Source organism: Argentina silus (assembly GCF_951799395.1).
Source record: "Argentina silus genome assembly, chromosome: 8".
In the NCBI taxonomy this organism is placed as follows: Eukaryota; Metazoa; Chordata; class Actinopteri; order Argentiniformes; family Argentinidae; genus Argentina; species Argentina silus.
In genome coordinates, this window is record NC_139662.1 from 19,116,428 (window position 1) to 19,140,214 (window position 23,787).

The following is a 23,787-nucleotide window of genomic DNA, read 5'->3' on the forward strand; positions in this document are numbered from 1 at the left end:
AGGCCATGTTTAAAATAAATAAATACCATTGAAAACAAGTCAGATGTACAGTGTATTCAAACCCCTTCACTTTTTCCACATTTTGTTATGTTACAGCCTTATTCTAAAATGGATTAAATTATTATTTTTTGCCCACACACACACACAACACCCCATAATGACAAAGCCAAAACAGGTTTTTAGAAATGTTTGCTAACTTATCAAAAATAAAAAAAACTGAAATCTCACATTTACATAAGTATTCAGACCCTTTACTCAGTACTTTGTTGAAGCTCCTTTGGCAGCAGTTACAGCCTCAAGTCTTCTTGGGTATGACGCTACAAGCTTGGCACACCTGTATTTATGGAGTTTCTGTCCTGGTTCTGGCTGGGCCACTCAAGGACATTCAGAGACTTGTCCCAAAGCCACTCCTGCGTTGTCTTGTCTGTGCGCTTTGGATCGTTGTCCTGTTGGAAGGTGAACCTTCGCCCCAGTCTGAGGTCCTGAGCGCTCTGGAGCAGGTTTTCATCAAGGATCTCTCTGTACTTTGCTCCGTTCATCTTTCCCCTCGATCCTGACTAGTCTCCCAGTCCCTGCTGCTGAAAAACATCCCCACAACATGATGCTGCCACCACCATTCAGGCCAAAGAGTTCAATCTTGGTTTCATCAGACCAGAGAATTTTGTTTCTCATGATCTGAGAGTCCTTTAGGTGCCTTTTGGCAAACTCCAAGCGGGCTGTCATGTGCTTTTTATTGAGGAGTGGCTTCTGTCTGGCCACTCTACCATACAGGCCTGATTGGTGGAGTGCTACAGAGATGGTTGTCCTTCTGGAAGGTTCTCCCATCTCCACAGAGGAACTCTGGAACTCTGTCAGAGTAACCATTGGGTTCTTGGTCACCTCCCTGACGATGGCCCATCTCCCCCTATTGCTCAGTTTGGCCGGGCGGCCAGCTCTAGGAAGAGTCTTGGTGGTTCCAAACTTCTTCCATTTAAGAATGATGGAGGCTACTGTGTTCTTGGGGACCTTCAATACCGCAGAATTTTTTTTTTTGTACCCTTCCCCATATATGTGCCTCGGCACAATCCTGTCTCGGCGATCTACGGACAATTCCTTCGACCTCTTGGCCTAGTTTTTGCTCTGACATGTACTGTCAACTGTGTGACCTTATATAGACAGGTGTGTGCCGTTCCAAACCATGTCCAATCAATTGAATTTACCACAGGTGGACTCCAATCAAGTTGTAGAGACATCTCAAGGATGATCAATGGAAACAGGATGCACCTGGGCTCAATTTCAAGTGTCATAGAAATGGGTCTGAATATGTAAATGTCATATTTCAGTTTTTTATTTTTAATAAATTAGCAAACATTTCCTGTTTTCGCTTCGTCATTATGGGGTATTGTGTGTAGATTGTTTTTAGAAAAAAATTATTTAATCCATTTTAGAATAAGGCTGTAACATAACAAAATGTGAAGGGGTCTGAATACTTTCCAAAAGCACTGTATGATTCAATCACCTGTAATATCAACATCAGAGTTAATATTACTAACAGTAATATGAGTATAGCAGAAATAGCACAGTAATAATGATGATGACAAGGGGATGTAACAAAGGGATGTTTTAATGATTTCTTTGGACAATGAAATGTACACGTCCATAGTTTATGTATTACAAATAAACAAACAAACAAAATTAACATCCTGGTGCTGCATCAGCTTCCCCAGTTCTATTTCTCCTATCCTTTGACATATTGAGCTAAAAATACAAAACTGACTGTGGAACAGCACTTTGGGGCAGCAGTGGGATGTTAGCCAGTAGGGGGAGAGCCAGCTCTTCTAGGGGACAGTAAGTCGTGAGATCCTATGTGGCCCGGTCCAGAAACATCCCCTCTAGCCCCCTATCCCCTAAACACTAGTTAGTGGCACTTCCTGTAGACCTGAACGAATTGGACAGATATAATACCTCAGATAGGGTAGATGGACTTTTTACCATGTTGCTTACACTTATCAGATCTTTTCAGATTTACACAAGTGCGTAGGGGGGGTAGGGGCTAGGGAGTGTTTCTGGACGACACACACTAGCATGTTGCTGAGGGTGTATCGCAGGTCATCCGTGAATGGAACTCACAACAGAAAAATGACTTTCATGTTGCTATGAATGCAACGTCGTAAATCTCATATACATGCATGCTGTTGTAGTGTGAATAAGCATCTATCTCCACGCTATCTTAGCCCGTTAACACAATCTCCAGACTAGCTTTGAGAGGCAGGTCAAAACAGTCTAGTGTTGGTTGACTGCATGATCAGACAGGTCATGGAAAATGCCTCGTACAAAATTAAAATATAAAAGAAATTAAAAGTACCATAGTCCCTGAATCTCAACAATGTGCCTCTGTTTAAAGGAATGAAAGGTCAAGCTGCCATACACAAGATTGTGACTGCATGGATCTATTGATTCATCTTGAGTCTGAAATACGTGACCTAAACAGAAATAGTACTTGACTAGACCCAATCCTTGAAAAGCCATCAATTTTTTGGTTCTAAAATATTGAATACATAGACAGGAGTGATACTGGAGTGATTTCAATACCAAGTTCATATTACATGGTGTGATTTCATAGTTTGGGTCATTATCAATGTCTGAGAGTGGTTGTAAAAAGACATTGAGAATTCGTCCAATCAAGCAGTGGTCATTATTGGTGTAGGACAAGTCCTTTATGGTTTGATGGTTGACTTGTTAAGTGACTGAGCGCTCACCCTGAGAATACTAGTCCCAAAACAACCCCATGCCAAGGAGGGTGTAGGCAATATGGCAAAATCTCCCCATAGCCCCAAGGGCTAGGTAGAGCAATCACCATATTGCTTGCCACACAGATCCTTTCCCTTCAAATCTGCAAAAGATGAAGGGGAGGCGAGGGGCTGGTTTTCAGACTGGGCAACAGAATTGTTTTTACATTGTTAGCTCAAATGTCCCATTTGCTTATTGCTTACTCCAAACTATCTCCCAAACCCCCCCCCCTTGGAGCTCTGAATCCGAATGTAGATGAACTAATAACTAATTCTGAAGCCAATCTCTGTAATCACAGAGATTAGAGTCGATTGTCCCCCCCTATCTTAATTGAAACAAAGGAATGCTGCTCTGAGCCCATACACTGACCGCTGAGTGGGAATGCTTTTATAAAACAGCGGTGCACATCTTGGTCCCCTCTCTGCACCCTACTTAATTTCCACTACACAGCCGAAGCAAGCGCAGTTGTACAGGGCTGGCCTGGTTGTGCACCCACCATAGTTGCTAATACAAGTGCTGGAAAGGACAATGTGAAAGCAAAATATCCAAGCCAGCACAATATGGTACAGGCCAGCCCTGTAGTGTGTCAAGCCTCTAGGAGGGAAGGTGAGCCTGAATGACTGTGAAAACAGAAGAAAGCAAACTTGATCTGGGTAACCTATGAGTGAGGGGTGGCGTTATCAAGTTATAGGGAGTTTTCCAATGCATACATTTCCAACTGTAGCACACATCAACTGGCCATAGTACTCATCTCTGCCCCAAAGAGTGCATAAGACTTAAATCATGAGTCTTCACAGACATACAGCATAGTGTGTATGAGAGAGAGAGAGAGAGAGAGAGAGAGAGAGAGAGAGAGCGAGCAAGAGAGAGAGGGGCGAGAGTGAATGATTGCATCATGTGCAAATATCATGACAGTACATGTACTTGATCTATATAAAACTACCGTAGTACTGAACACTGACCTTGTCTAACAATCTGGTGAAGAACGTTTTTTTTTAAAAAGACCATGGTAATAACCAGAGTGTGAATTAATATATGCTACTGTCTTTCCTCTGGTCTTCTGTGTTTACCTCTGAATACACAACAGCATCTCATAGATTCCATACACAATAAACCTTACAGACCACAGTTCAATGAGTGGTAGCCTAAGAGAGAACAGGGAAGAGAGAACAGGAAGACTGTGTGGACAGAGGGTGAGTAGTACACTTGTGTGTGTGTGTGTGTGTGTGTGTGTGTGTGTATGTGTGGTGTGTGGTGTGTGTGGTGTGTGTGTGTGTGTGTGTGTGTGTGTATGTGTGGTGTGTATGTATCCTGAGTGTGTGTGGTAGCTCGTAAACGAGGCAGCCAGGACTAGCCCGCAGACTCAGAAACGAGGGGTGAGAGAGAGAGAGTAAACTTCTGGGATACCAAGATTCTTCAGCTCACAAGGAATAGGATGTCTTTTATCCAAGATACTTGCACATTTAAGACAGTCTTGATATATCTTAGGAGATAATAATAATAATTATAATTTTAATAGTAATAACAATAATAACAATAGTATTAAATGTCTGTTGAGGTCTTTCCATGGCAGCCAGGAAGTGATTTGCATTGTTTCTTGTGTTTGTTTTGCTGTCCTGTGCTCTCCTCAATTGTCCTCCTGTCTCCTGCTATGCTGCCACTAGGGACCGGCCTCTGCACTCCCTGTTTGTGTGTGTATGTGTGTGTGTGGGTGTGTGTGTGTGTGGTAAAGTGAATGAGGCGCTGTTCCTTCATATAGAGCAGGGTGCTGGACCGGCGCTGGTCCACTCTCAGAGCCTGGTCTGGGCCTCAGGGACGTAGATCTCGATGCTGTCGGCGCTCTCCGTGGCAGAGTTCTGTCGTACAGACGCCGCACGTTTGGCCGCAATCAGGCGTTTCCTGGCCTCCTGGCGCTGCTTGTCCACCGCCGAGTCTACGCTCCTGTCCTTCCCCGGCGTCAGCTTGGGCTTCGACGACTTCTTTGGCACAGAGGCTGGAGGCTGCTTCCTCTCCTCCTGAGGAAGGGACGGAGGGAGGAGGAAGAGGTGTCAGGGAGATGTTTGAGGCCAGCCTAACACAGATGCTACACCATCTGTTTGGATTATGATAAAAACACATGGTGAGGGACAAATGATTGTCTCCGGGCCCTGATCATTGTCTATGGTTGAACTGTGTGAACCTGGCAATTACCTTTTTCTCCTGCTTCTCCGGCAGCTGCCAGTTGTTGCTCTTGAGTTGCCAGAGTTCGTCAAACTTCATGCTGATGTCCTCTATGGAGAGCTGGAGAAGGTCCCAGAAGCCCGCCAGGTCCTGTGCCGTGGGCCGTGGGTTGGCGTTCACATCCTGACAGGAAAGGAATGAAGAACAGTGCTGGTTTAGACTTGAAGGGCTTATTGGGTTGTCTACTTGCACAATTATTACATTACTTCTCTCTCTGGCCATCAAGTCTTTTAGGGAAGTAAAACAGGTGAAAATAGACTGCATTGATAAGCGCTTTGAAAAGGAGCACTTGGAAAACTCTTGTTTTGCACACAATTTGGCAACAGGGGGAGCCCTAACCTATCGAATGCTGTAGTCAAATATGCAATCAAATCTGCATGGGGGGTTTAGGTAAAATGAGAGGGAGGAAAATTAACAGGGATGTGTTTTTATCATAATCCAAACAGATGACACAAAACTGTTTACTTTCACCAGCGCAATCCCACTAACAGTCACAGTACCGGCTATTCGAAGTTGTCAGAGGGGAAAGGTTTCTTTAGCTGCTCTGTAGTAAGATGTCAATTATTAGTAGGTCAGGAGTGAATATAGCCAGACTAATCTCGTATGAGGACAGCTAGCGTAGCCATACCTCCAATTTCATTGGATATTACATTCCAAGAACCCTCCCCCCACATGCCTGTAGAATGGTTGCTTGTTGTTATGTGCGTTGTCTTTTCCGACCTGGTAGGATTATTTTGAGTTGTTGCTATGCTAGCTCGCGAGACATTGAAGAAAACCTGAATTCAGTTCTTTTGGCACTCCGCCCAAGCAAGTTATTTGATTGGTTTAATGTGTCGGAGGGTGCCACTCATTTCCACCTCTTTGTAGCTACTTTCTAGGAGTTCCCCAGGCTTTACGAACTTGGAAAGGCCGGCCTCAGCGAGTAGAGGACAGCTAATGGGAGTGGTCCAACAGTAGGTGTTGGTTGTGGCCCTCACCAGGTTCTCGTCACAGAGTCCTCTGAACTGCTGGAACTTGGAGGCTATGAGGAGCTGGGCACTTCCCACTGCACTGCGGATCGTCCCCATCACTGCAGAGACAGGAAAGGACATCCGTCAGACATGAAAACATGGAGGAACACATTCTAGGTCCCCAACACTGCAGTGTTATATATTTGCCATTTAGCTGACGCTTTTATCCAAAGTGACTTACATCGCAGTGAGTGCATACATTTCAGTATATATGGTCCCAGCGGGAGTGTTGGAGGCCTAGAATGTGTTCTGTGTGTCTGCAATGTTGGAGGCCTAGAATGTGTCTGTAGACACACAGAACACATTCTAGGTCCTCAACACCGCAAAGACCAAGGACACATTCTAGGTCCCCAACACTACAGAGACACAGAAGAGGAGGCACAGCTGGCTATGAACACCTGAACAGCATGGGGAAATACATTCTTAAATGTTTGGGCACAGAGCACAAAGAAGATGTAGTTAATTTAGGTCTATCATCTGTGAGGTTCTGGAGGGGTTAGAAAACTAGTACATGGGCACAGAGAAGGGGCAATCAAAATGGTACGGTTGTGTGAAATGTACCTGACGTTTAATCCCTGGCCTCAATTACCGGCAGTAACATCTGTACTGTATATAGTATTTACCTCGTTTGTGACAAGCAGCTACATCTTTAGGGGAATAATTTCTTATTCATTCTATTTCAAAATAGGCAATAAACAGGGACATTCTACACTGCTTATTTTCAGAGTAAAACATTTGCATGAAAAAGGAAGAGCATACAATACATGTCTACAGAGAGACAAGCCTAGGATAACATGGTGCGGGAGCTATCCAGCCAGTCGTGAATCCTGTTCATTATTCTGATTCATAAGATCCCTGCAGAGGCATATCTAGCTGAGCGAGATCAGACGGGAGATCAAAAGACCGAGTCTCAGTGGCTCCATTAAAACTGAAAAGGAGCTCAGTTCCACTAGGTAATGAGCAGCAGTGCTGCTAACGGTTAGCATTAATGAGCCTGTCCCTCCCTGTCATCTCCACAGTCCACTGTCTGGAGGTCAATAGGACTGTCATGTTTGGGCTTCAGGAATGAGGACATAATCATTTCCATGCCAATTCCATATGTCAGAGAACTGACAAGCTACTCCTGAAAACTAATTTCCTTAAGTCTGTTGTCTTTACCCTCCTGAGATCTGAGTCGAGTCGCCTTTCTTCTGACGAGAAGCTAGTTTCAGCATAATCCACTCAGGGCTGGTTAAAGTGAATCGTGTTCTCCTGTGTCTTGCCCTCCTCAGACCTGGTCAGAGTGACTATAGCCTGGCCTCCTACTGTGTGTTCTCCTGTGTCTTACCCTCCTCAGTGATCTCCTTGTCTTTGGTCTCCAGCTCCATCTGTTGACACCAGCCCTCCATGCGGCCCGTCTCGGCCTGTAGGAGCTTGAGGAACCAGTTTCCATCTCGGAGGCAGGCGGGCGTGCCGGGCTGGGCCTGGTCTCCGTGGGAGCTGCCGTTGCCGCACTCCAGGCTGGGGTCCGGGGGAGGCAGGGAGGAGGGGTCCAGAGCCGGGTCCAGGCTCTCTGGGAGCGAGGTCGATGCCCTGGCTGGGACTGGGGTGTGTCTGGGGGGCTGGCGTGCCACTGTGCTGTCCTCTCCGTTGGGGGCTCCAGCTGGGTCTGCTGGAGTGCTGTTGTTGTTGCAGTTGGGAGTGTTGTTTTCTGAGGGCATGGCGGCCGGGGACTCCTGGGACTCGGTCTCTGTGTTCTGTCTGGAGGCCATGCTGCTGGCCCGGCTGAGTCTGGAGACACACACACACACCACACACACACACACACACACACACACACACACACACACACACACACAAGGTTAAAGCGGTTGCTGACAAACCGAGGACAGTTTGTATGAAGCCAGAGGGAGAGCACGAGATAAAAGGCAGATTCATTACACTGGGAGAACAGAGGAAGTGGGCAATACAGTCCAACAAATGTGATTATGGGAAATGACTGTGTGCTAGGGAGTTTAAATGGCCTGTTTCTCACAGCACTCTGCCTCCACTGTGGCCAAAACAAGAGGAGGAGGCCATCAATCATGGAGAGGCGTGATGCTGTTGCTGTTACTGTTACTCTGTTGCTACCCTGCTGCCAGCTACAGCCTGACTGCTGGGCGACCTTGGTTACAGTCTAAACCACACAGGCAACAGCCACACCAGGCTGGGAGGAAACCGGGTTACTAAGAGTGTGTGTGTGTGTGTGTGTGTGTGTGTGAGGGCTGGACACAGCAGGGATGTGCAAAAACAACAGAGAAACATAAGGTTCTAGGGAAGGTTGCAGGGAAATGTAACTAGAAACCTCATCTGATAAGAAAACCACAAACTGATATTGCTCTGAGCAGGAACGACGAGGCTTGTGTGAAGGGAATTTACTTACGGCCTGCCGTTCTCCACCTGCACTCCAATTGACTGGGTTTTGGTCTGGGGGGGCGGGTCCTCTCTCGTGATTGGCTCAATGGAATGGCAGTCCACCTATGAGTAAAACACGTCCACAACGACGACAACTCATTCTGAGGCAATCTCTGTGCAGATTAGCATCGTTAAAGACATTAAACCCGAACTGACCCAGTTTTCAAACGGACGTGTGGGGGGCGTTCTCACCTGGATGCCGATGGACGAGAGTTTCCTCTTGGGCTCTGTTTGAGTCTGTTCTGGGATGTGGCCTAGACTCAGGGTGTCATTCTGGGGCTGGAGGGGCAGGCAGGAGCTGCTGATGCTGATGCTGATGGAGGGGGGTGGGGGGTCCCGCGGGGCAGGGACAGGGGCAGCGGTGGGTGTCGGGACAGGGGCTGGGGCCGGGGGCTTGCTGCCCTTGGCCAGGCTGCCAGTGTGCGTACTACAGAGGCTGTCGGAGGAGTTGCTGCGTCCCGATTGGCTGTTGGCCTCGCTGCGGCGGTCCTGGCCGTCCAGGTAGGTGTCCTGGGCCGACTCGGTGCTGCTCTGCACCGTCACAGAGATGAAGGGCTTGGAGGTGGTGCGGGGGGGGACCGGCGGGGGGGCCCTCTTAATGGAACCCACGCATGTAGAGACTGTTGAGGGGGAAGAGGAAGAGGGGACAATAGGTGAGACGACAGTGACACAGGAGGACTTAAAATAACGCTGGTCTTGGGGAGGGGGAGGGCTGGGGTAAACCATTACTGGAAATTACAGTGGTTGGCAACCATAAAGTGCAGGGGGTATTCTAACAGTATGTTTTAAGAATGCTTTTCACTGTTAATTGTTCTTGTAAATAAAATGTAACTGAGTATAGATTGAACAGCGAGTCACTGATATCACTATGCAGTGCACTGAACATGTGAAATTGTCATTTGGCATAGTACTGAGGACATACATAAGTATATAAGGACATACATAAGTAACTGAGGACATAAAATCAATCAATCATTTCAGGTAATTATTGAGATATGGATTTTTGCCTAATCAGCATTAAGGTTAATCTTTTTACCATTCTTTTCCTATGAACATTTTCCCCAAAAACCCAGTATCAGTCAGGCTCTAATAGAGACCAAAAAAGAGCAGCGCACACTCAAAAGCAAAACATCTCCATCTCTCTTCCCATGTCCAACAGCAACACATAACAGCAGGCCCACTACAAACAGCACCTCGCTTCCTGCTACCCTGCTGGGGCCGTTCCATTGACGTCAGCAAACAGGATGAAACCCAGAGGTGGGGCTCTTTTTGGGGTAACGCTGCTCACGGTAGATATTGTGATAAACGTTCTAAATCGAGGCCAAGGGAAGTGAATGAGCAATGCACATCAAATAGTCCTCCATTTTGTAAAGAAACATCTCAACAACGACACAGTTTTCTTAACGGCATCACACGACAGGCCTACGTTTGTTTTCTAACATACATCAACTTGTTTCGACCTTCCGTTGAGGAGAAACGTGAGTTTGAATGAATGAAGTGCACATGGCCACCAGTACACAGTGAAGCAGCACATAGAGAACGGTCAAGGGATGTAACATGAGGGTTGCTAGTCAACTAGTGGTTGGCGTTTACGCGAGGCTTTATGGAAAACACTACCATCTCTTTCCTGCTTACCCTCTTTGACATCAGTCTCTCCCCATGGGCTTCCCGCACCTGCCTGTCACCCCTCCCAGTTCTCATCCTCAGGGGGCTGTTAGGTAGGTGTGTGTGTGTGTGGGGGGGGGGTAGGGGGGGGGGTCAAACCACAAGCAATACAATGTACCCTAATGGAAACTCTCAATGAGTTATAGAACACATGTTAAAGGGATAGGTAACTTTTTTACACCATAGAGTCAGATGGTTCTTACCATGTAAAGGTGTATGAATGTTAACTATCCCTTTAAAGGATAGGCCTAGTTCCAGCCCAGTGGCTCTGATCACTGCAGTCCAAACAACAAACAGTCAATACTGGGCAAGCTACTGGCAACTAGCCTATGGGCTACTCTGCTGGCTAATCTGATTCTTTTTTCTTTCTCCCTCCCTCCCGCCCGCCCTCCCTCCCTCTTTCATTTGCCGTGAGTGGAAGAGGCATTCTGTTGTCTGTAGGTTAGGCTAGTCATTGGGGATTTTTGGGGGTTGGAGAGAAGCTGTTCTCCTGACTCCTGGGGACTGGACAAACAGGAGCCAATCACCGCACCAGCACAGCATTGTCTGGGTTAGCGTCACTGGTCACTTTGGATGCGCCACTTCTTGTCTTTGTATTTCAATGCCTCCATGACCAACAGCCATTACAGGATTAGCCTACATTCACCAGCTCATACTGAAAGAATGTCGAAGGGGTTTTAGGAGGGGGTTGCCACCAGTCGGAGCAATAGTGGATCTGACTCAGGGGATATGACTCGTGTTCCAGGGTGGCCCCTGGCTCTGTCATCAGTGGCTGACTGCAGGGCTGCTGGGGCAGGGCAAAACAAGGCTAATTACCATGCCAGGAAAAACCAAATAAAGCGTGCTGTGGGCACATTATGCACATATATATATATATTTGCCTGAGGAGAGGCAAAGACATTTAGTGCGGATGCTATTTAAACAGCTGGCTGGGTGGGATCAACAGATGTCAGGGCAGCAGTGAGGACTCTGACAGGGCTGGGAACATGGGAAAGGAAAGAGAAGGTCCACACTAGTTACCACATTCACCAGTAGGCCTAGACACAGGCTCAAAACTACACCCACACTTGAACAAACAGTGACGCACAGGCTAACGTATAGAGGCACTATTCATTGGGGAATCGCCTAACCTAGCCTAGCCTTTGTAAATGATTGCACCAGTGTAATGTAAAGTGTAACCAAAACGTCCTTGAAAGATCCTTCATACCGTACATCAACAATTGATTTTTTTCTTTGTTTGTTTTTTTTCTTTACAGTTTCTCTCTCCGGCAGTTAGCCTGCCATCTGTGGAGACAGGAATCTAACACCCTGTAAACACGATGTAATATCTACACTTCTGTCATCAAATGACTCACTGGGTCGCTCAATCCACCATTAAACACTTCCAATGCACACAAACACGGTTGTGGAATCCACACAGGCCCCCCCGGTAGCCACAGAAATGCTGTTTCACACGACGCGCTAACAGTTGCAACAGCCCCGGATCTGGGAGCAGAGCCAGCCAGGGACAAAAGGAGACATTTATTCCCTGAGAGCGAGACACATTCCTGAAATGCCCAGTGTAGAAGCATGAGATCCGAGGAGTTAATTAACATGGTGTGTTGAGCTCTAAGTACAAGCCTCTCTCACCCTCGTGCCTGTGAGGCTGTAAACACACACACACACACACACACACACACACACACACACACACATCAGAAAGGCAGTCTCCTCTCATCAAACAAACAAACAGTACTAATTGGAGAAACAATTCAAATAAACAAAAGGAGATTCAGTGAGTGAGCAGCCTTTGTTGTTATCCATCAATAACACACACACACACACATTGACAGAATAAACTACTGTTCTTGCACTCACTAACACTGTAGTACTACCAATTATTCATACGATTGGCAGGAATGCTCCTTCCATCGCCCTGTCCCACTTAGATTTGCTCTGAGATGCCTGGCGTCCTCCCCTCAATCCATGGGCTTGCTGCCCAGAGGTGATTACGAGGTGGAGAAGCTCCAACCTTTGGGTCTCTGGGGCCTTGCCAGCCACCCTGCTCACCCGCTGGCTCTGCACTCACAAGGCTGGCATCACCAGGGGCAATCACCCTGCCCCCTGTGAACATCTGCACATAGGTTACAGAGTGCCCTAGCATCTCTCTTGATTGCCAGCTGGTTTGTGGTGGAACATCTGAGAATCACAACAACAACAAAAAAACGTTATTTCTAAACTACGCTTCTATTCATAATCAAGAGTGGATTAAAGAAATGGAATTAGACCCTTTCTCAGTAGTTTTACTTGCCTGTCATTGACAATCACAGTAATAAGAGTTGTTTAATTGAACAAACAGTCTGTGGGCAAGCAGCCAATAATGCCTGTGTTTAGGTAAATCTGTTGGGGAGCCTCCATTGTGCACAGCCAAAGCAAGGGTAGGAGGAGGCCATGGGCCATTTCTTTTTAACAAGGGGCTCTTGGGGTTTCTCTCGCTCTTAAAACACTTAACATCCATTACAGCCCTGTCAACATGCTGATGCTCGTCACATTTTGACTAAATTGGATCACTCATTAAAAGCAATACAGGGGCCTCAGGATGCCCTCCTACTTCCATCAGCTTGTCTATGGGAGGGAAGTATTAGGTTACCAGTAGCATAATGGGCAGACAGCCAGTTTGAGTAAGGCCAACGTAATGACAGTGATTAACCTTGACCCATTCTCATTTCACCCTCTCTCGTCATGGTTTGTAAAATAGATAAGGCTCAGAATAGAATCAAAGAGAAAATGTCTCTGTTCTCTCCGGTTTGGGGACAGGTCTCTGTGGATAAAGCTTTGGGATTCAAATTGTTTAATTACCACTGACGGCTTACATTTTGGCAGAACCCTCTGAGCTTCACTGTCGAGATGTGTGTTAATTAGGCAAACTCTCTTCTGCGGGGCGGAATGAGACACTGAATCAGACTCTGAATCAGACTGTTCCCAAACCTGTTGACTCTGGTAGAAAGAAACCTTTCATGGGTGCTCCTGCCAGGCTTATGCAGTTATCTGGTGTGCCCTACCCTGCCCTGTCTGCACACTGCAGCAGAGGCTCAGCAACAGATTAGCAGCATTACTGGACTGGTGGCCTGGGGCCAGAGGGAACAGGGCTGGGGATGAGTGGGGGGGGTGACGCCGGGAGTCAGACAGGCAGACTGAACCGGACTGACTGGCTAGATGGTACACAGATAGATAGATAGATAGATAGATAGATAGAAACGTTATTTATCCCTAGGGGAAATTCAGGAGGTACACAGCTACAGATGAGAAGTGTTGCTGATACGACTGACAGAGGGACAGAGCTGGACGTGACTGAATACGAGAGGTGCTACTCTGCAGGGAGAGAGAGAGAGAGTGAGGCGTTCTGGACAGGGCTGGCTCAGCACATGCTGGCAGGAAGAGGAAACCACTTAGGCATACACAACTCACAAACCAACAAACAACAGCAAACACTTATAATGAGAGGGGTTAGAATGGAAGCAGCATGGGAAAATAGAAACAGCAAGGGGAAAATAGAGACAGCAAGGGGAAGATAGAGACAGCAAGGGAAACTCTAGTTCAGTATGATGGCAATACTGAAGTCCAACTAAGCAGTGCAAATATGCCGCAATCTACTAAGAAACTTCATTGCAAAAATAATCTGTTACAAACATCTGCAGAAGCTGCAGTTTTGAGACAACCATCTGCTAACCATCAACTAGATAGATTGAAAATAGTCAAGTAAGTCCTTCTCCCTCACACAGGGGTTAGAGTGGCTGCTTTGGCTGGTCAGTCCTGTGTTGTGTGTTCCTACCTTATTAAGGTATTTAAATGCTAATGACATCCCGTGGAGCTTCCAGCCTGGCCTGTGGGATTGGTGTCAGCTAGGTTGTGAGCCTAATCAGCTGATGCAAGGACACCTGACAGGACCTGTTCTGGGATCTGGGGCTCTGATGGGACTGGACTGGAGCGGACCTGGTGGGTGTGTGTGTGTGTGTGTGTGTGTGTGTGTGTGCGTGCGGTCACACCCAGAGACAGCAATCCCTGCATCTCTAAGCCAATGCCTTGTAATCTAGTGTTGGACACATATTGCAGGATTGGATGAACCTTGTTTATAGAGCCGCAAGTGCAGCAACAGCCACATAAAGGCTTTACCCTACATCATCCAGACTCCTCACACTGAGCTGTAGGGATTAAACTATGACACCATAGATATGGGACATAGTCTTGTGACCCACTTCTGACAGATTGGTCACTTGAAACGGTTCAGATTAAGTCCAAGCAAATGCCAGGGAAATGCATCTGGCAAAACAATAGGCATTTCTATGTTGGTTAAATTACCCTATGATGCTTTATAATTACTGTAGCCTAACTGTCTGGCACTAGAAGTCATGTACCTTGCCTACAAGTGCGCGATTGTATCACATCCTTCCAATAGTGGTTAGGGTTAACCCTAACCCTTTAGGTCTCTCTAAATGTTAACTTTACTGTGAAACCAAAAGTCCCTCCACCCAGTGATTCATCAATGACCTCATCAATGACCTCATCAATGACCTCATCAATGGGAGTTAGTGTTTATCAGGCGTAGTGGGTCACTGACTCAGTGTCTGTGTATTAATGAGCAGAGCATGTGTTAACCTCAAAGAATGGGCTCCCCACCCTCACAATCACTCCAGTTTCAAGGCAAGCTATGATGTAAACTTTCTTTATATGGCGTAAACTTTCTTTACATGGTGATTCTTGCCAAAATCTAGACAAACTGCCAGTCATAATGTTTTGGCTACTTGTGTGTGGGACTGTTTCTGTAAACGTATCGTTTGAACCTCAAGCATGTGATCGGCTGCAAAGGGAGCTCCAGAAACCCCCTTACCCCAGGTGCTGTCACCCGTGACCTAGCCTCATCTCTGACCCACCGTGACCCAACCATGACCCAACATTTTAAGAACAACAAGACAAGATCTCCTTTTTAATTCGATACAGACAGCAAAACAAATCATGTCACAAATCATATCAAACCACATTTATCTGCCTGACAGAGACAAGCAAAACCATGATAACCACAGGTGTTGCATAAGCATAGGAGGTTAACTGCAGTGATATGGGGGTCCAAAAGGCAGCAAACTGGTTGGCTATGAGTCAAAGTTGCTTTTAGACATGGGACACAGATTTCATGAAAGCTCTCTGCAATACCACAGCTGTCGAAAAGCAAAGCACTTCAGTTAGCACAGACCAGGAAGCTGTTCAATTATTGATCCTAAAGTCATACCTACTTAGCTACAAACCTGAGTGAAAAAGGGCTCTAGCTAAGATAGAAGGCAATAAAAGCACTTGGAAACAACTGACTGTCACTGTGCACGGAAATGTTGGACTGAACTTCAAGTAACATCTGAGATATCGTATCAGTTGATCAAATGACTGGCACACACAAATGTGTAAAGTTCACTCCCTGGAAGGGGTTGATTTGCCTTAATCTGCAGTAGCTATGATCACGTGAGCGTAGTAAAACTGAAACAAATCATGTGCCAAATTAGACCTAATAAATGCACAAGGTAACATAAGGGCGAGGCCTCTCTCTCTAGTAATGTTAGCGAGCGAGCTTCCAGTTTACAATTATCCATTCACTAATAGCTAACTAAACAATAAGGACATGATGAAAGACGCGCCTAGGGGCGTTATCACAGCCTGATCTCTGGGACCAGGCTAGACACGTACCTAACGATTAGCTGGCAACCGTTTAGAGAATACAATCTGGTTTGTACCGCGATGCATTGCCATCTTCATGGAAACGGGTGCTGTCAGCATAACCAACGAGAAGGATAACCGCGGCATATGCTGCCTCCCATGCGCGAAGCTTACTGTACTACCAGCTATCTTGCTTCGTGCTAAGCATGATCATCACATACAAGTGAGACAATTATTGCAATTGAATGAGACAAGCATGAAAATGAGGCTAGCCAGCAGTGTGGCTATCATAGCTAACTAGCTATCAAACTGGCTACGTGGTTACCACCACCACCACAAGTCAGGCAAGGCGATTCCTGTTCCTTGACATCCACGCTAGCTAGCTGGCTAGCTTGCTAGCGCAGCCAAAGAAGTCTTATGGAAATCGAAAGCTCAGAATGTACAGGCAGAAGAATATAATAAAATATTCAAGCTTACTGTGAGTCAATAAATCCGTATGTTCCGTTCATTCAATTGTGGCTGTTATAATAAAGCGGAGGTTGACGCTACTGGTTGTATCCACAACGTCGCTAAAGAAAGGAATCGTGTGGACACGCCCTAAAGGACGAGGATTGGAGTCCACCTTTTTGGCGACAGACACACAAAACGACTATTGGATGTCTGTAGTCCTCTGTCTCATCAGATACGGACGGGATTGGTTCACATGTCTGTATGTCCTCCCTAAACAAAGTGCGTCATCGTAGCTGCGTTTGATTGCGTTCGCCTGGGGCGCCGGGAGGATCGAATTGGCTCCTTTGAAGCCATTCGATAGTGCGGACTCCGCTCAGCCGGCATGCAGTGTGAACTAAACAAAGCGTATCGATAAAACATCGTTCCCCCGCCTTTTTGGTACACAACAGTGAATTTCATTAAAGACCTAAACGACCATTCGTCTTTGTCTCTTCCCGCCTCTGATAAAATTAGTCTCGCCTGCCATGCACCACTGTCTCAATAAGGTCATAAGTGTTCATATGCTTTTGCAATATCTTTTACATTTAATTGGTGGCTGCATGCAGGGAATCATTGACAGTCCTTTTAAGGAGTATGTTATTTGGTTTTTGTTCTTTTTATTAGAAAACAATATTTCATATAATATAACAATATTTTCTCATCCTTATAACTGGTGCAAACGAAATAGGGCGTCAGCAGGAAGACCACAACAAAAGTTCAGTAATAACACTTTTTAAAACAGTGTAACAACCTTTGTTATAGCATTGGTTGGATCCAAGCAGCCGTTACCAAATACACAGCCCCTGCTAAAGCCCACAAAAGCCTCAGGCCATTTTTGTTCAGCAAAAAGGCAGCGTTCATGCATTCATTCATATGGCTGAGTGAGTTCCTTGCTGCTCAAACTCAGCCCCCCTCACCTCTTCACCCCCTGTAATCGCTGTCTGAAAGAGCTCCTTTCATGGGCCTTGATGTGTTACAGACAACAAGGGCCCTTAAGCCGCACATAAGTGCAACACAGTGCAAAACAAAGGCTATAATAGACTGTACTTTCTGAGGGAAATGTTGCAATAAAATTACACAAAGATGTTTTTCTGTGTGTGTGTGTGTGTGTGTGTGTGTGTGTGTGTGTGTGTGTATTCCTTAAGGTCATTTAGAGTCTTTGCCAAAACTATTCCAAAATAGTTTATTGGATTTGTCTCATGTTACATCCTATCCTCTTATAGTGCACAGCTTTTGACCAGAGCCCTATGCAAAAAAAAAAAAAGAACGAAAAAATAAGCCCCAAAATAGAAAATGAGCTTTTGATTACTTATTGATACTCACTGGTGCTGGAGGCGTAGATACAGCCAGCGGTGGTGGGTGGAGGTGAGTCAGAGTCCACAGAAGCTGAGTCCTCGTCCTGGGAGCAGCCGGCCTGGATGGCCCGCAGGTAACTGTGGCTGCGGGACCGGAAGCACGTGGCCATGGGCAGGTCCAGAGCCTCCACCGCCTGGGACTCCCCCTCGCAGTACGGCATGGATCGCCCGCAGCCCTGCCCACACACCTTAAAGGACACAAGCAGGTTGACACCCCGGGGGAATGGGGAACATGCGACTGCTAGCTCTCTGCCTGTGAGGCGAATTAATGGCCAGTTTGGGGTGGCGAGGCATTTATTGGTCAAAAGCAGTGACCGTGATAGATAACTCATCATTTCAGTATTCTGTATCTACCAAGAGAGACAGTGTCCCACTCCCAACAGAGAGAGTAAGAGTCCACAGCCCAGATACCACATTAAAGGTCTTATCAGTGATAACAGAACAGTTGTCTATAGTACTCGTCATACCAGCAGCTAATGCAATCAGTGTCAGGCTCATCATAGTGGTAGTGGTGTTATGTTACGCTCAGCTCAGCAACAGTTGTGATCTACACGACTCGTTCATGGGTGTAGCACATTGCTTCACCTCTGTTTATACTGCTTATACTGCTTATACTGTTTATACTGTTTATATTTTTTATTATTTCTATTTTATTTTATTTTATTTTAAAACTTATTGTTGCACTACTCTGTGGCACTGTCACTTTTGCATTTCACTGTATACTTGTATGCACGTGACAAATAAAGAATCTTGAATCTTGAATCTTGAATCTTAAATCTTCTCAGTCTCCGGTGTTGACAAACACATAACACAACATAAATCTACAGCGCCAGATCCACCCAATGCTGCAGGAGTCATCAGCAGGAGCACATCATACTGCAGTGATACAGTACAGCGTGGCAGAGGACTAGGACGAGGCGTCTTGTAGAGAGAGGCCATCCAGCTGAGTCAACTTTAGTTCCCTAGCCTGCGTGATAAGGGCTCATTTCACTGTTTAAACAGGACCGGAGAGGAGGAGGCGGGGGAGCAACAATGACTTTTCACACCTCAGTCTAATGCTAGGCAAGTGATGTAGATGGTATTGAAGTTTAATTATGTTGGGAGGCGGAGGTGGAGTCTCTTGTTGGTTCATCCTGCAGGGGCTACCTTTCATTGAGAGGAGGCTGGTGCCTGTATTGGCAGCACAGGCTCTTTGCGGTATTTCCCAAAGGAATGAGATCAGATGCAGATAAAGAAAATGAATTTCAATTAAATAATGAGACTCCCAAGTGTTGTTTTGAAATTCAAATCTCATTGAAATTCACAGCTTTTGCATCTCAGCATGTAAGCAATGTTGACTGCGCTCCTGTGTAATTCCGAATAAAAAGGCTTGATGGAAAGGGCAGGAATACGAATGCTATGATCTCTCATTTTGCACTTTTACCTCCATCGACAACATTGGATCCAGTTTGAAGCCCATCTCCCATCTTGTTAAAGACACCATTGTAATCCGTCCAGTAACAATCCAGATAACATGCTGAAGTTAAAGGACCACCACAACCTACAATGAAATAATTCTTCTGATACCCTCTTCAGTCCAATGATTGATTACCCTGTCATCTCTGACCCCAAATTCAATTAATTAAATATGATTTGATAATATCTTCTTGAAAGCACAATTCCATTGTTATCATATGAAATATAATGCCATTTAAAATCCATGAGCATAAGTGGCGCATCTGATGTGAATCTGCTCTGCTGGTTCTAAGGAGATGGAACGTCCTAGAAGGATTAGATAGGCATATGTCTCGGTCTTAACTTCGGAAAATGACTTTTAAGCATCTTTCTCTATTTCTGTCTCTGCTAGCTTCCTCAACGCTTTTACCCAACCAGCGTCTAGTAACCACATATAATCCGAAATGTTCTATCCCTGGCCTGCGGTCACACAAATACAGGATTCCCCCGTCTCTGCATCTCTCTGCTGGCATCCCACTCAATTCTCTCCGTTTGTTGTTTTGTTGTTTCAGATCTCCCAACACTGGCTGAAGGCATGATTAATTATTCATGGGGTATTTCACTTAAGTTTTTATTAGTGCATCTGTACTAAGCCCTAAGTGTACTGTATCTATTCACATTGTGTTGACTGTTGTGTTGTGTTTGTTAGCCTGATATGTTTCAATAAAGGTGCAGTAGTTCTCAAGACTTGTAGAGGCATTAAGCCTCCCATGTTGACATATCTGTATACAGTACTGAACAAAGACTCAATAGTAGAGATACAAACAAGCACAGTCATTTCATAGTGTGCAGGAGAAAAGCTGACTAATAGTGATAAAGTTGACTGACAGTAATGAATGAGGGCAGATCAATGGCTAGGATAGAGAAATAATAAGGGAGGGTATAATTTCCCCAAAAAATGAAACAAATCTAATTGGATTAATCAACAGCATGGCCAAGATTCCCCCAGACATGGACTGGTCAGTGTGAGACACTGATGAGTAGTCCTGAGCGTTAAAGAGAGGGGGCGTACCTGACCGATGTTCATGCCCCTGCCCAATGTGGCATAGCCCTGGTTGAAGTCATTGTCCCAGTGCCTCATTGGTGGCTCCACCGGGCTCACCAAGCAGTCCAGGTTGTCCAGGCTCCGATTGGTGGAGAGCTCTCTCAGGGAGGGGAGACAGCTGTAGGGGGCAGAGGGGAGAATTAGCGGCTAAAGTCAACAGTGACAGACCTGGATGAGGAGGGGATATACGTCTTGTGTTGATGATAAACGCTGGTGCACATCCACGTTCAGAGGGTGCTTTGAACCACCTTCCCAAGCGTTCCTTGTAATATTGAGAGATCAAACACCAGTGAAATGGGGGATAGCGGAGCGCGCTGGGGATCAAAAAGACAGCACAGAGGAAACACTGAATAGTCAGTAAACATCAAAACAAAAAGGGCAAATTTTAGTTAGTTAGTTCTGTTTTCTAATCACTTGCGAAATATGCTGAAAGAGGTTTCCTCTGTTCTGATTTGCACAGGAGGCACCTGTTAGTGAGGATGTTTGTGCAGGGGGGTTGAGGGGTGGTGGAGGTGGGGGGTGAGGGTGGGTGGGTGGAGGGGTTTGCATGGGGGAACAGTGGCTTATGAGAGACGTGGGGGGGGGGGTTGGTTGCGACTGGGTCACTAACACACCACCCGGAGCACCCGGTTATAATGGGGCGTGGGGAGCGGAGCAAAGCGCTAGTCGGGTTAGAGAGAGGCAGCGGTGGAGGAGGGCATGTGTGAGAGGAGGACCCCTCCCTCCCTCCTAATGACACTGACCTGTGCAGCTGCTGCATTGAGCATGCACTCTGTAGCGGAGGCCACAGAAGACCAAACTCCTCCTGCATGAGAGCGTAGCCACGGGGCCTGCCAATGTGGGTGTAGGGGAGGTTGGGGAGTATTAAAACACATGACAAAACATTTCACCTTTATTTATTTATTTATTTATTTTTATTTTATTTTTACCTTTTCGTAAATTCACATGGTCACTTTTTGACTTTTTTCATGGTCACTGGTGGTGGTTTGCCTTTGTTGTAATTGAACAGCTAAGTAATAGCCACTCAAAGTGACTGGAAGTGTGCAGGTTTTGCTCTGCTAAATCAGTAACAGTTACATGATAGGATGCTGCCACCTAGTGTCCATCTGTGGTGACATTTTAGTCGCATCCAGTTGTTTCATAACTCACCCTCAGAGCAGGCAGACTTTCTTTGCCTTCCTCTTTTAATACAAATATAATGTTCCGGTTCATCCGGCTATCTATTCTGTATTACATTTGACATAGATTAATAGGGAGAAAAATGTATTATATTCTCAAAGGTCTAAAGCAACAATATAAAATGTGATAAAGGTTCTGTGTCATTTCCCAGTGTGATGTGGTTCTGTGTGCCTAATGCTACTGCTGCTGGGGGACTCACTTGCGTGGAGGTGGTGGGGGCTGCTGTTCGCTCAGAGACAGCTGGGTAGCCTTCAGGTAGCTCTGGCGCCGGGCGGCTGATTTGGGCGAGGGTTTGGGGCTGCCCTCCGAGTCCTCCTCGCTGTCCTCCAGGTCGCCCATTGCCTTGACGTAGCTGCCACTGCGCATCCTCCTGCAGGGGATCTCCGTGCCCCCGGGCCGGCCCCGGCCCAGCGTACCACTCCAGTCCCCCAGGGGAACCTGCAGAGTGGGCCAGAAACAGCCCTTGGTGACCCCCTCCATCTCCACCCCATCTCCACTCACTAAGTCACTGAATGTCTATCTCATGCCAAATGTATGTGTATTTCTTATGACATGATTAGGAAGAAACACAAATCACAATGTTTCATGATGACACAGCAGTGGTTTGAAAGGGATTGAAAATTAAAAAAAGGTATAAAAAAATATCTTGTGTTTTTTGTGAACAATAAAACTGAGAGGATAAATAGGGTGCGGTAGTACAAAAGGTATGAAAAGGAAATAAAACTGAGCAGATTTAGGGTCAACTAATTTGTATCTAAATACTAGTGAATTGAGTGAGAAGAGGAATTGAATTGCTCCTGAGAAAAATAGTTTCCAATGCCCAATTTAACAGGATAGGAATACAAATGTGACCCCAACTTTGACGTGGACAGTCCTTCTGTGATACTCACTGGCTGTCCTACCTGGAGGTATTGGCAGGTCAGGTCCTGGTGACAGGACTTAGACTTGAGCAGTGTTCTGTTGACCGTGGCTGAGCCCTTCTGGAACACCTGCCTGGCCTGGCTGAGGGTGAGTGTGGACCAGGAGCCTCTCTTCACCAGCATGGCCTCCCTGCCCCCACCCTCCCCTCCCTGGGGCCCAGCCAGCGCCGCAGGGCAGGCCAGGTACTTGAGGTCACTGCTGCTCTTGGAGGACTTGAGTGTGTGTGCAGAGATGGTGTTGTAGCCCTGGGGGATGTGCCTGGGAGAGGCCTGGCTGTCCGACACCGCCCTGCCCAGAGTCATCATGCTCAGTGGGTTGCGGTAACCCACCGCGACAGTGCCTGCTTTGGTGCTGTCGCTGTCCAGAGCATCGTCGGAGCTCCAGAGTCCTAGTGCGTTGGGCCTGGGTCGCTGTTTTTGCCCCTCTGTCTTAGCCCTGTCTTTGCTCTTGCTCCGGCGGGTCTGCCTGGTTCCGTCCTCGCCGCCCCCCATGGTGTTACCCCCCCCTCCTCCGGCAGAGCGGCCGTTCACACTGCCCTTGACTGCAGAGCTCTCCAGGGACTGGGACTTGGCAAAGAGCTTCTGAACAGAGTGTACGAGGTGACGTATGCGCCCGGGGCTTTCGCTGCGCTGCTTGGCCACCCTGCCGCGGTGGAACTGCAGCGTGCTGAAGCCGTCCCGGTGCAGGGGCAGGTGCCTCTCCAGCTGGTCCAGCAGGTTCGATGGCAGACGGTTCATGTTGGCCGCGGTTGCAGCGGAGATGGTGGCTGATCCACTGGTGATCATGGGAGCCCCGCTGAGGCCCAGGCCCAGGCCCATGCCCATGGACATGGAGGTGGACAGGGGGCCTGCCCGGCTGCCCCCAGCGCCAACAGCCCTACCAGAGGCCATGCAGCCCTGGGTGTAGTCAACCTGCTCCGGCTGGGCGGTGAAATGGAGGCGGGGGAAAGTGCTGCTGTTGGACAACTGGTTGAGGGATAGCAGACAGTCAGGGGGGAGGGAGGGGCCGGGGGGAGGATAGTGGTGAAGGTGGGGGTCCAGGGTTCCATAGTGGTTCATGGTGGGGCTCAGCAGGAAGGCGCCGTGGGGGTCAGAGGTCATGGGGTACAGAGGCCTCTGGGGGCCTGAGGATGGTTCACAGGAGTCAGACAGGTGACGGCTGCGGTTGGCTCCTAACCCTTTCATGGTGGCCACGGACGGTGCTGCTGCCCTTTAAAACATGTCTCCAGCTGGGGTGAGTCTACAGCCCTGGTGGGCTCATCCTGGGAACACAGAGGAATAGACAGGATTTCTATCAAACACCTTATACATTATTGATGGGTTGAATTGAAATGTAACAAGCTTACAAAGACACATTTCAAGTATGCATGTATGCATTATCACAGCGTGAATAATACATCCCCTTTGAGTGACAGGTAGTTACAGTAAGAGACTCAACAGTCTGAGAGTTTTATTGCTACACATTATATGTCATATTTCTTTTTCATGTTAGTCATTTAGCTGGCGCTCTTCTCCAGAGTGACTTAAGA

The 23,787-nt window shown here is 47.0% G+C and overlaps 1 protein-coding gene across 1 annotated transcript; it reads right to left on the reverse strand.

Moving 5' to 3' along the window:
* Positions 1-1,585: 1,585 nt before the first annotated feature.
* Positions 1,586-23,443, reverse strand: LOC310807715 (disks large-associated protein 4-like; the record flags this gene model as incomplete). The annotated part of the gene is made up of 11 exons (XM_083674286.1): positions 1,586-4,784; positions 4,960-5,112; positions 5,967-6,058; positions 7,327-7,769; positions 8,401-8,495; positions 8,625-9,052; positions 17,589-17,808; positions 20,127-20,277; positions 20,903-20,989; positions 21,538-21,776; positions 22,241-23,443. The coding sequence occupies 11 exons, from the start codon at positions 23,441-23,443 to the stop codon at positions 4,560-4,562; spliced, it is 3,336 nt and encodes a 1,111-aa protein (XP_083530412.1). The 3' UTR covers positions 1,586-4,559.
* Between the last annotated feature and the right edge of the window lie 344 nt (positions 23,444-23,787).